At 47.3% G+C, this 13647-nt stretch overlaps 1 protein-coding gene across 2 annotated transcripts in view; it reads left to right on the forward strand.

The window, feature by feature from the left end:
• Nucleotides 1-13647, forward strand: part of SLC68A1 (solute carrier family 68 member 1) — a 185854-nt gene that overhangs the window by 71883 nt on the left and 100324 nt on the right. For both annotated transcript variants that reach the window (XM_078643652.1, XM_078643653.1), the window contains one exon: nt 6225-6674. In XM_078643652.1, the coding sequence (XP_078499778.1) occupies nt 6225-6674 (450 nt within the window). The remainder of the gene's footprint in view (nt 1-6224; nt 6675-13647) is intronic.

Raw genomic sequence — 13647 nt, forward strand, 5'->3', positions numbered from 1 at the left:
CTCGACATGCACCGATGAGGGTCTGGTTCTTGAGACCCACGCACGCCACCTGCCCGCCCGCCCCAGGGTACAGGGGTGCTCACCTGCAGCAGACCACCCCCACTCCTGTGCCCCCACCCCTCCTCAGGTACAGGATGCTCACCTGTAGCGAGGGCAGGTGATGACGAGCAGCACCGCCGCAGCCTGGCCCTGCATAGTGTAAGGCGCCTGGGACCACAGATCTGTGCCAGCCCCGGCCCTACCTTCCTCTCTGCAGCCCTCACCCCGGGTCTCTAACCTCAGGGGTGCTCACGCACCTCCTGCCCCCTCCCCCTGGGCCTCCCACAGACACCACTGCGGCAGCCAATGAGCACCGGCCATCACCTGTCACCAGGTGAAGCTCTCTGCGGAGGAGCCTGGGGGAAGAGAAAGTGAAAGTGGAACAGGATGTGGCGAGGAGAAGGGAGAGGAGTCAGGCCAGGACTCACAAACACGGTGGGGGAGGGGCCACCCCGAGGCTGGGCGGCAGGAAAGTGACTCACCGTCACGAGGAGCGCTGTTTACGGAGGCACTGAGCGAGTGTGAGCGTCCACACAGCGCCCAGCTCACTGAACAGAACCGCATCTGGCGCTGTGATCTGAAATATGTACCACTTAAGAGAGAAATGGCACCGATCTTACCCCTTTATATTATAGCTTGCTTAGCTTGGGTGACCCCTCCCCGAGGCTGGGCGGCAGGAGAGTGACTCTCTGTCACGGGGAGTGCTGTTTACGAGGCTCTGAGCGAGTGTGAGCATCCACACAGCGGGGCTATGAATACATTACCGATGTCTGCCCGGGCTCCGCGCGCAAATGGCCGCCCTTCGCCCCCGCCTTCCCGGGGTCTTTGAATTAGCCATTGTGTCGGCTGCTCGGGTGTTCAAGCGGACCACGTCATGACACCACCATCTTTCTCCGAGGTCATGCAGAAATGCCTCAGAGAAAGGCAGCGTCATTTTGGGATTTGGGGGTGTGTTTTTCTTTCTCTCCTCTTCTCATTGGCTGGAAGGTAAAATTCCAGCCAATGGGAAGAAGAGAGAAAGAAAGTAAAAAACACACCCCTGAATCCCAAAAAGACGGGGCTTAAACAGAGTGATGCCCCTCTCCTCCAATGGCTCGCCTCCGTTTAGGAAGCCAGCCAATGGAGAAGAGGGGCGGGTTCAAGCCCCACTCTGGAAAACATCAGTTCTCCCCAGCGAAACTGCGCAAGCGCAGCCTTCGCTAGGCAGAGACCTAAAAAGCACTATGACGTGGACCCAACGAGTACTCCCAATCCTATCCACTCTTTCTGCATTCCCGGTCATATCTTTCATTCCCTGTCCCTGTTCTGTTTTCCCCCTAAGCTGTTATGCCCCATTTCCCATGCAGCTGGATGAAGGAAAGCTCTTTTAAATGACCTCTTGTGGTGTCTCCACTGGCACTCACCAACAGGGCATAAACTGTTCAGGGATGTGTCCTTTGACTATCATTTCACTGTAGAAAAACTAGATAGTGCTTTTTGGTGCTAACAGGTTCACTCTGACTTTGGGGTACAAGCAGAAAGATAGCAGTGGTGCAGTTATAAAGTACTTGAAATGAACTCATGTTGCTCTCAATGGAACCCGATTTACAAAAGTTTTTTGTGTCTTAGATAGTCCTAGACTTCACCTGTAAGTCGTGCCTATTGTAAGAGCAAGGCACGCCTACTCCCAGAAAAAACACAGGGTTTGGCAGATAATGGAATTGAAGCACAGGTTATTTGCACAGTATCACAAAAATTGTTCTAGTGAGGGATTTGCCAGTGTAGCTGCTGCTGCATTACACCACCACGTGCATTGTTTAATCACGTACTCAAGAACACACATCAACAATACTTTTACCGTCACAGTTTTTGAGCTATGTGCGGGATCGGTTTGTTTGATCTCCTTGTGTAGATCTGACAATGTATCCAAGGTACGACTGGCTTTGTGTGTTGGATGCACACCACTGAACCGCAGCTGTTGAGAGCTACACACACACCAGAGGCCAGTAAGCATTCAACAGCTGAGGCGGGACTTGTGGTGCTCCTCAGGCAGCCACTTCATTATGTGTCATGCACAGTAATCAGAGCAAAGCTGATGTTGTCGCTTTTCACAACAAGCGTTGGCAAAACCAATAGGTTTCACCCACAAAACGACTATTGACTTTTTTGGCGTTTGAGTCATGTTGTAACGAAGTACACACAGCACTTTTTTCCACATTTAGCTTTTTTTTTTACCACACTGCTGTGCAAAATGACTAAAAAACCACTAGCAAAGGCAATTGCTCTCTGTTGGCAAGACCTATTAGTTTGGCCAGTGCTTGTTCCAATTGTGAGGGCAAGCCGTTCTAATGAATCCATCTCTTGATGGCTTGGAAGTTACTAGTCCTCATTGCCATGTCTGCCCCTCACACTCCAAATAACCAAATGCCATCTTCATGGGTGTGGTAGCCTATATCTATTTTACAGAAACCCATGTATATTTTGTATGCAAATGTGGGAGTGTCACTGCATTCCATGATTTGGCACATTTTTTGTCTCAGGATATTATTAAACTGTGTTTGAGCAAAGCTGGCGAGGAGACTAATTAAGATTTGATCATTGCGTTTTTCATTGATTACGGAGCCTCTGAAGATAAGGAACAGTGCGCAATATAAAGGTGCATTTCAAAAGAGGTGTGTGTGTTTGTGGAAGCTAAAAAAGTTGTTGCGGGTGCACTGCCTCAAATCCTCTGTACCTGATATTGACTGTGTGGCAGCAATTGATTCCAGTGTGATTTGCCTAAGATCTATTGGGTAATAATGTGGAATATGCAGCGATGTTTGAGGTCTGACAGAAGGTAGTGGGTTTAAAAGTCAACATGAGCAAATCTAAGCTTAATCTCATCGGTGCCCAAGAGCAAGTTAAAGACATTTTAGAGAAAATACCATTTCAAATGCAATGTTTAGGCAGTTAGATATTTAGGAGTACAAATCATCCTCACAATATAAAGCATATTTTGTGTGAACTAACTGGGATATGGAGTAAAGAATAAGAGAGCATTTCATTCAAGGAACATACAGCTTTGTTTTGAATGGGAAGAATAGCTGCAGTTAAAGTGATTGTCCTCCCCAAAATCCTTTAACCCTTCCAAGCATTGTTAATATTTCTGAAATCCGGATACATTAGAGAACTTAAAGGAATCATTAATGCCTTTTTGCTGGAACTGAGGAAAGACAGATAAGTCACAAACCAAGAACACTTCATGCAAAAGCTTCAAACTTTGAAGGCAGTATCCAACAAGATATTCTCATAGATCACAGCTCAGATTTTTTTTTGTTGATTTGGTTCAGATTGGCAACAAGGAAGTAGTGGTGCTTTATGAACTACACCCCCTCTCTGGGACCCCGCTCACAGAAGTACTATTAATTTCAAAGAATGTGAGAAACAAAAACTTGTATAGCTCCTCTGTCCTCTTTCTGACTTTGGTGCCCCCGCAGTTTGACCGAAGGGCAGCTTGCTCTATGGAAAACCCTAAGACATAGGATCTTTTTCTTAAATGTGAAATCAATACATTTCTGCAAATAAAAGCTGATTTAAGAATACTAGATGCATAGATTTGACGTATTGTTAGATTGCTTGCTAGTTTTAATATGCTGCTGAGCTGTCCTCTTTATCAGAGTTTTTTTTCTGGCTTCTTTGTAATTTGAAATTAATGCAATTATTCCTGGCAGCTTTAACGCACTAGTCACTGCAGGTTTTGATGATGCTGTCTTAACGTCATGGATGGTCCAGCAACAATTAAATCTTGCCATTATACCCTTGTTTGTTTTTTTGTTTTTTTTATTGAGTAGTTTATAGCCATAACATGAACAAGATTTTTTTTTTTTAAAGAGGCAAATAGTTGATACCAATATAAAGATAGATATTCGATAAATCGCATCCCATATTCCATATATTCAATATAACCTGCTATCATAAAAGTGGCATGTGCAGTGTATAGTGAAGATTTATATGATAACCGCTAAAGACAGACATTTAGAGTTTTAACATATGTTATCAATCAAGTAAACATCCAGCAAAAAAAGTTAGCTTAGAACAACAAGTCTACATAAATCTATGCATCCTGGAAGACTGTCTAGTGTACTGCAAAAAAACAGCAGATCAAATGATCAATTAATATGTTATTTGTAGCTGCAATATTTACCCTTTACCACAATTGTTAAGCTTTTTCAAACTGCAGACTGGCCCATATTGCAGTGAATTTTGAGCAGAGGCGCGCCTCCGCAGCCTGCCATATGCCTCCTCGATTTCCTCCGTTCTCCACTTCTGCAATATTAGGCTACGAGCTGCAGTAATGCCAATATACAGCAGACACTGTGCGCTCTTGCGGACCCTTTAAGTGGCATGCGAGGAACCAAATAATGCTAGCATAGGGTCCGGAGTTCAGGGAATGTGTGTAAAATACTCTCCCAAAAATCATGAAGTGCGGGGCATGTGAAAAAAATGTCACCAGTCCCCTGCTCCATCTAGCTTACAACAAAAACACTGATCTGGAAGTTTGAGAATCATCCGATGTAATCTTTGGGAAGTATAGTAGGCCAGCCACCTTGACAAAAAAAAGCCCTTCTTTTTAAATTTGTGGACCTCAAAGACTTATGCAAACACAAAGAGATGATGGACAGGACGCTGACACTTTTACAGATCTGCATTGCATCCATCATCGTTCCTTATCTCACTTCGCCACCCCAGTTCAGACCCAGCTATATGCAAATCAGTCTTGACCCTGTGCCTCATAAGAACAGTCCAGCCTGAACTGCCAAGCTAGGCCTTCCCTGGACCAGAAACAAGCATCCTGAGAACGGTTTCGGGGTAACACCCCTCATCAGCCAGGATAGCTTGAATCCAGTGGCAAAGTGAGCAAGGGACCTATCTGGGCATACCCGTCCCACGCAGGGTTACAAATGCAAAAGTAACAATTGATGGACAGAATGCAGAACAATGTCATACATTCACCCCAGTGCAGAGATCTGGGCCTAAGTCCATCATTTTTGTGCTCACCATGCCATTCCAGTTTGAACCCAGCCATGTGCAAATCAGTCTTGACCCTGTGCTCAATGGGAACAGTCCAGCCCGAACTGCCAGGCCAGGTCCTCCCTGGACTGGAAACAAGCATCCTGAGACCGCTCTCGGGGTTTCACCCCTCATCAGCCAGGATAGCTTCACTCCAGTGGCATGAAGCACACGGGACCCAGATCTGGGCATACCCGTCCCACTCAGGGTGACAAATGCAAAAACAACAATTGATGAACAGAATGCAGACAATGTCATACATTCACCCCAGTACAGAGATCTGGGCCTAAATCCATTGTTTTTATGTATTATTCCCATTCACAAACCAGAGATGTGCAATTTGCACACCAACTGGTCTGAAAATGGAATGGAATGGAGTTTGCAATACAACTTTTGTGCTAATAGGTTACATAATGAATTGTCCATTCCCTAATTAATGTTAAAAAAGATAGGTTGCAGTTTGAGACTCTGTGCTTGGCTGTGAATGTCTGGATGGAGGCATGCAAGGAACAGCAGACCTCCATGCATGTGTTGGCATTCCAAGACACTAATGTACTGTATATTGGAAACTGGTGCAGCTTTTAAAGAAATAATGTTTCCCAGTTGGTAACACTTCGGGGACAACTATGTGCTCTTCCTGAGGCCCCAAAACAAATTCAAAGGCCAGTCTGTCCCACTGGGAAAACTTCCCCTTTGTGAATCTGTACACCACCTCGGGGGTCAGAACTGATCAGTGGTTTGTAACTGCGATTGCTGTTCCAAACCATTGATACATTCCATAGTGAATCCCAAATATGGCTAGGACAGCTCTTTCACGCCTTCTCCTATAGCCAATGTTTTATGGAATACAAAAGCCCTTATACGGTTCAGAAAAAAAGTCCGACTCGTAAAAGGCCTTGATAATTTTTAAAAAGGTTTTTTACGTTTGCAAACGCTCTTTTTGTGAATCACAGGCTTTGCAACCGCAAGTAACCTTTGTGCGTGAGCCCCATTGTTAAGGATAGTTAGCAGTGAAGACCCATGTATTGTCTTCTCATTGTGTAATGGAAGTCACCCATGTATTGTCTTCTCATTGTGTAATGGAAGTCTAATCTTCTTAGTTGATCTTCAATTCTGTAAATTCAGCTTCTTAACACATTTATTTTCTTCTCTTACAGTTCTGGTGTAGAGATCTCTTCCCCTGAAGTTGTACTGAAGAGACTGAAGGCCTTAAGCAGAAATGGCCCCCTCTTTGCCATTTCCTTCTTGACGTTTTGGGTGTCGTGGGCCCACCCCGGTTTACAGTTCCTCATCTGTCTCTGCCTGTATGACAGCTTTCTCACCATGGTGGATCTTAACCACAATGCCTTGCTAGCTGACCTTGCAGTTTCTGCAAAAGAGAGAACCAGGTTAAATTTTTACTGTTCTCTTTTTAGTGCAATAGGTTCCCTCTCTGTTTTTTTGTCCTATGCAGTGTGGAACAAGGAAGACTTTTTCTCATTTCGAATATTTTGTGTGGTGTTGGCTCTTTGTTCTATTATTGGATTTACTTTGCCAACGTGGCTTTTAAGGCAACGATTTGAAGCTGAAGTGAAAACAAGACAAAATGAAGAAGCAATGTTAAAAGAGTGAGTATAAATAGTTATTGTTGCCTTTTGCCAATTGTTTATTAAGCAGCGCAAACCGCCCTTCGAAGTACTGCAAATATGTATATGCCTGCTGTTTTTGTTTAGATTTGTGGAGTGTGAAAATTTATATTTACGTTTTCATCCAGTTCTATCCCATTTACCAATAGTGCACCAGAAACTGATTCTGAAACTGTTGAGAACAGGAGCTATGTGCAGCCATACTTGCACGTTCTAGCCCCCTACTCTAGTTTTTTTCTCCCAGTAGATCTTTCATTAAACAGGTACTTAATGGAACGAGAATATGTATTATGACAGCTAAACTATACAGCAATTATGGTGTATACACCGCTATGGGGTTGGATGTGGGCGTTTTCACGATCACACAAGAAATTCTGAGCATTTTGCATTTACCACCATTGGTGCAACACCTAATGTGTAGGTTAAGTTGCCATGTTACATGTATTCAATTCTTGATATCCACTTATTCACATATTGTGACAGCCGGGAAATATTAATGTCCAACAGTGGCTTAGCAGCTGCAACGTTTTGTGAAAAACAAACGTGCATTAGTTGCTGATGGACCATAGTGTCCCTATGCGGTATGTTGTCGTTTAGTGGGTGGGGCCTGCAAGTGCAGCCCATGCGAGGAACTGCTCACCTACTTGATCACATGGGGCAGGGTGATGTATGAGTCTACACTGGTGTGATGCATCCCATGTTGTATGGGAGATGTATCTGGGGAGGTGGAGTGTATTGTCACACACAGGGGTTGGGGGATTTTTATCATCCGTTTGGTAGCCAGTTTGTCCAAATGTGTACAACGCTTCCCGCTAAGGTGGCGTTTAATGTCATATTGGCAGTGTGCTTCTTGTTATTTCAGCAGTGGCCCACTTGGACAGGTCGTATAGGTGGGGATTGTCACACGATTGCTATATGGTGTTTGAGCAGGACATATGCTAGATGATGATGTACCTGTTCTGAGATGAGCGAGGTAATATTCCCAGTAAACACATCAGGGGGTCTACACACAGGTTGACCTATAATTTCCACCAGTATTGTCACAGCCTCTACGCATAATTGCCCGAGATCTAGGCAGGATGTACTAGCTTCCTACTCACTCTTGTTATCTGACAGGTGATGTGGTTTGGAGTCTACTCTGTGGTCAAATATTGTTGAAGTTCAGATCATGTACGTAATGCACTTGAAGAATCCAACAAAACCGGTTGTTCTAGGCATTTCTTCATTGCTTGATTTTGGTTGCGAGAAAGTGTCACTCATAGTCGTTGAAATTCAAAAAATTTCTTTATTTCGGTTCAGTTGAAACCATAAAAGATAGTCGTTGAATGTCACTCCTAATTGCACTGAAATTAGGAAAATGGCACACATATAGGCAGTCTGAAACCATGGCGGGAATGGGATGATTAAAGACGTTTGTGATGTAATTAGCTGAGGACTGACCTTAGAACACAAAGTAGGCCCTGTCCTTCCTTGTTTTCTTCACCAGCAGCAGAGAGGGCACCACATTTCTTACCGCCTAGGGCGCTATCCAAGGAACGGCCGTCTGCAGCTACTAATCTCTGTTTACTATGGATTATTTTTAATTGACAGCTCTGGAGCCTCCTCATACACACAAATTGTTTCAAGATTCGAACAGAAGTGGCAAGCTCAGTTTGCTATTCTCATTAGAGTAGAATCTGAGTGCCTTGATTTATTCTGACAACATTCTGATCTTAGAACGGTGCTAAATATGGTGAGAACATACAATTTACACTTTATTTGATCATTCATTAACGGCAAGACTAAGTTCGGCATTGCTTGGGAATGAAAGCCAGAGGGAGAACAAAGGAGGGGATAAATACTCCACAAACCACACAGAAGATTGGAGAGATAAGCATCACAACCAAGCTATTGAACTCCTATCTTGTCCACTTAACCTTGACCTCCAGCGTGCTCACGTCACAACTGTCGCCATCCAGAAGGATGCAAGGTACAATATGTAAATCTCTGCCATGCAGACCACTCAAAGTCCCTATACTAGCTGCATGACCCCGCTGAGCTGCCTTCCCCTCCTGCAGCCAGGCTCTCTCAGGCTGCCGCAGAGACCTATTATTACGAAATATCTAAACTACGATGGCCAAGATGTTAAAAGGCAAGACAACGCGGAGCAGCTTCTCGTTTTCCCTACCTCCCACCTGGACAGCTGAATGGCTCCTTCGTGCACCCAGCTGGCCTATCTGCTCCATGTCGCCCGATGATCCCAAAAGCATTTAATTACAATTGTATCGAAACCAAATATTTAGTAGAAAGTTTTTGCATTTTTTAGTAGGACATTGTGAAAGGTACGAAAATTACTTTAAAAAGATCAAGAGGTTTCATTAGCTGTTTGTTAGAAACGGGACCCTGGCCGGCCAAGACTCGCGTCGAGGTCAGTCAGGGATCACCATTTCTAAGGTCAGGGCTAGGGAGTCACACACCAAGATAACCCCCGCTCACCCTCTAGGTAACGTGGCGCGAGCAGCAAGGCTAATCTCAGAGGCGATGTGTAAAGCGTTTGCGCGCGCACCCCAGCGACAACAACCAAAGGCCCACCACAAAGGAAACTCCACACAAGGTTATATCAAAAATAGCCTTTGTATTATAATAATAAAAACACATTAGATAACACACACACTTTACAATGTGCCAACAGGCACGGGCAAGATTTACAAGGGATTATGTACAGGACAGGGCCACCTGGACCACTGTCAGGGGTATGCACTTGTTAGAAATAATACTTGTAGGTATAACACTTTAGCACATAAACATACAATGACTGTAACACAGAAATAGTAAATGTAGCATACAACCAGTAACTACTGGTAAAGGGAAAATACCTCCTACGCCACCCTAGTCTCTGTAGGGAAATCACGCAGGGAGCTAGGACCTATGGAAGGAAAACCTATCACCTACTACGCCACCCTAGTCTCTGTAGGGAAATCACGCAGGGAGCTAGGACCTTATCATCAGGACCTATGGAAGGAAAACCTATCACCTCCTACGCCACCCTAGTCTCTGTAGGGAAATCACGCAGGGGGAAGGAAACCTAAAATAATCACCTAGGCAAGTAACATTTAGCAAAGGCAATCAAACATCAACATTCCTCTAAGCAGGTTACTTTTAGCAAAGGGAAATAAAAGAACAAGGCATTACCTAAGCAGGTCACTTTTAGCAAAGGTAATGACACCAACAATCCTCTAAGCAGGTCACTTTTAGCAAAGGGGATAATAAACAAGAATTGCACATGTAACATTAAAACACATTCAGAGGTGCAGGTTAGAACTTTTGCGCAAGAATCATATAGCAAAGAAATCACAATGCGCAGGGTGCATGTAGCACAACACTCAAAATGTCCCTCAGGCCAACTGGCCTCGAAAGGGGCGGAATGCCCTGAGTCTCAGTGTCAGGGGGTCTGCGCAGGCAGCACAGACACAAAAGCCTAAACGTAGCAACTGTCCACTAAGTGCTGGACAGTTGTAAATATGCACTGGGCAAACGTTGGAGCCGCGTGGGCTCAAGAACACAGGTGGGGAGACACAGCGTGGGAGCCTCGGGGCTACAACCAACTCACTGCCTGTGTCCCCCTAGAGCCTCTGTGGCTCGCAAAGCAAATGTGCACATTAGAGCTCCAGCGCTCTTAAAATAATCAATAATGCCCCAGAGCCTCTCTCAGGGCTCTAAATCACGATGGGGGCAAGGAGCCTCGCTGGGCTCTACATGAACAAAGGGGGCCCAGGAGCCTTGCAGGCTCGCCAACACAAATGGGGGCGTTGGAGTCCCTCACGGGGGACTCGGGATCAATAAGAATGCCCCACGGAGCCTTGGGCTCGAAGAAATGCCCCCAGGAGCCTCGGGGCTCCTCAAAGAAATGCAGCAGCGTTGGAGCGGCCCGCTGCCAATCGGGGCCGCTCGACGAACAAAGGACCCTGTCCCCGCACTCACCGGTATCTCGCTGGTGCTGCGGGGGCAGGAACACTGCCGGCACTCCTCCTCTGCAGCGCGGGGCTCCTCTTCCTCGGAGCCTCGCTGGCGGCGCCTCTCTCCTCGCTGCCTGGCTGCGGAGGCGGGACTTCCGGTCGGCCTCTCAGGGGCCGCGCTGCGATTGGCCGGTCGGCCAGGACACTTCCGGGTCGTCGCGGGCAGCGCGGCAGCCCGTTCCAGGTAGGCAGGCGGGCTCCCAGTACCCGAGGAGTGGGCTCCCTCGAGGTATTTACAATATCCAAAAACGGGGCAATGCCGGGTGGGCACCGGCTTCCAAATCAAAATATAAAGCGAGGTAGGCACTCGCTATGCCTGACAAAGCGCGCCAAAGCGCTATAATCAAAATAAAGCGCACCCAGCGCTTAGGGGGAAAATAACTGCAAACACAACAATGATGGACAGAATGTGGATCAATGTCACACATTCACCCCAGTCCAAAGATCTGGGCCCAAATCCATCGTTTTTCCACTCCACACCACCCTGGGTTAGACAATGGCGATATGCAAATCAGCGCTGACCCTGTGCCCCATGGGAACAGTCCAGTCCGAACTACAAAAGCCATGTCCTTCCCAGAACGGAAACAAGCATCCGAGGACCGGCCCGGTTTCGAGGTCACACCTCTCATCAGCCCGGCTAGCTTGATTCCAGTGGTGTGGAGTGCCTGGTACTCACGTCTGAGCATCCCCAGTACACTTAGAGCGGTAACTGCAAACACAACAATGATGGACAGAATGTGGATCAATGTCACACATTCACCCCAGTCCAAAGATCTGGGCCCAAATCCATCGTTTTTCCACTCCACACCACCCTGGGTTAGACAATGGCGATATGCAAATCAGCGCTGACCCTGTGCCCCATGGGAACAGTCCAGTCCGAACTACAAAAGCCATGTCCTTCCCAGAACGGAAACAAGCATCCGAGGACCGGCCCGGTTTCGAGGTCACACCTCTCATCAGCCCGGCTAGCTTGATTCCAGTGGTGTGGAGTGCCTGGTACTCACGTCTGAGCATCCCCAGTACACTTAGAGCGGTAACTGCAAACACAACAATGATGGACAGAATGTGGATCAATGTCACACATTCACCCCAGTCCAAAGATCTGGGCCCAAATCCATCGTTTTTCCACTCCACACCACCCTGGGTTAGACAATGGCGATATGCAAATCAGCGCTGACCCTGTGCCCCATGGGAACAGTCCAGTCCGAACTACAAAAGCCATGTCCTTCCCAGAACGGAAACAAGCATCCGAGGACCGGCCCGGTTTCGAGGTCACACCTCTCATCAGCCCGGCTAGCTTGATTCCAGTGGTGTGGAGTGCCTGGTACTCACGTCTGAGCATCCCCAGTACACTTAGAGCGGTAACTGCAAACACAACAATGATGGACAGAATGTGGATCAATGTCACACATTCACCCCAGTCCAAAGATCTGGGCCCAAATCCATCGTTTTTCCACTCCACACCACCCTGGGTTAGACAATGGCGATATGCAAATCAGCGCTGACCCTGTGCCCCATGGGAACAGTCCAGTCCGAACTACAAAAGCCATGTCCTTCCCAGAACGGAAACAAGCATCCGAGGACCGGCCCGGTTTCGAGGTCACACCTCTCATCAGCCCGGCTAGCTTGATTCCAGTGGTGTGGAGTGCCTGGTACTCACGTCTGAGCATCCCCAGTACACTTAGAGCGGTAACTGCAAACACAACAATGATGGACAGAATGTGGATCAATGTCACACATTCACCCCAGTCCAAAGATCTGGGCCCAAATCCATCGTTTTTCCACTCCACACCACCCTGGGTTAGACAATGGCGATATGCAAATCAGCGCTGACCCTGTGCCCCATGGGAACAGTCCAGTCCGAACTACAAAAGCCATGTCCTTCCCAGAACGGAAACAAGCATCCGAGGACCGGCCCGGTTTCGAGGTCACACCTCTCATCAGCCCGGCTAGCTTGATTCCAGTGGTGTGGAGTGCCTGGTACTCACGTCTGAGCATCCCCAGTACACTTAGAGCGGTAACTGCAAACACAACAATGATGGACAGAATGTGGATCAATGTCACACATTCACCCCAGTCCAAAGATCTGGGCCCAAATCCATCGTTTTTCCACTCCACACCACCCTGGGTTAGACAATGGCGATATGCAAATCAGCGCTGACCCTGTGCCCCATGGGAACAGTCCAGTCCGAACTACAAAAGCCATGTCCTTCCCAGAACGGAAACAAGCATCCGAGGACCGGCCCGGTTTCGAGGTCACACCTCTCATCAGCCCGGCTAGCTTGATTCCAGTGGTGTGGAGTGCCTGGTACTCACGTCTGAGCATCCCCAGTACACTTAGAGCGGTAACTGCAAACACAACAATGATGGACAGAATGTGGATCAATGTCACACATTCACCCCAGTCCAAAGATCTGGGCCCAAATCCATCGTTTTTCCACTCCACACCACCCTGGGTTAGACAATGGCGATATGCAAATCAGCGCTGACCCTGTGCCCCATGGGAACAGTCCAGTCCGAACTACAAAAGCCATGTCCTTCCCAGAACGGAAACAAGCATCCGAGGACCGGCCCGGTTTCGAGGTCACACCTCTCATCAGCCCGGCTAGCTTGATTCCAGTGGTGTGGAGTGCCTGGTACTCACGTCTGAGCATCCCCAGTACACTTAGAGCGGTAACTGCAAACACAACAATGATGGACAGAATGTGGATCAATGTCACACATTCACCCCAGTCCAAAGATCTGGGCCCAAATCCATCGTTTTTCCACTCCACACCACCCTGGGTTAGACAATGGCGATATGCAAATCAGCGCTGACCCTGTGCCCCATGGGAACAGTCCAGTCCGAACTACAAAAGCCATGTCCTTCCCAGAACGGAAACAAGCATCCGAGGACCGGCCCGGTTTCGAGGTCACACCTCTCATCAGCCCGGCTAGCTTGATTCCAGTGGTGTGGAGTG

The sequence above is a fragment of the Lissotriton helveticus genome, chromosome 5_1 (assembly GCF_964261635.1).
Source record: "Lissotriton helveticus chromosome 5_1, aLisHel1.1, whole genome shotgun sequence".
NCBI classification, from domain to species: Eukaryota; Metazoa; Chordata; class Amphibia; order Caudata; family Salamandridae; genus Lissotriton; species Lissotriton helveticus.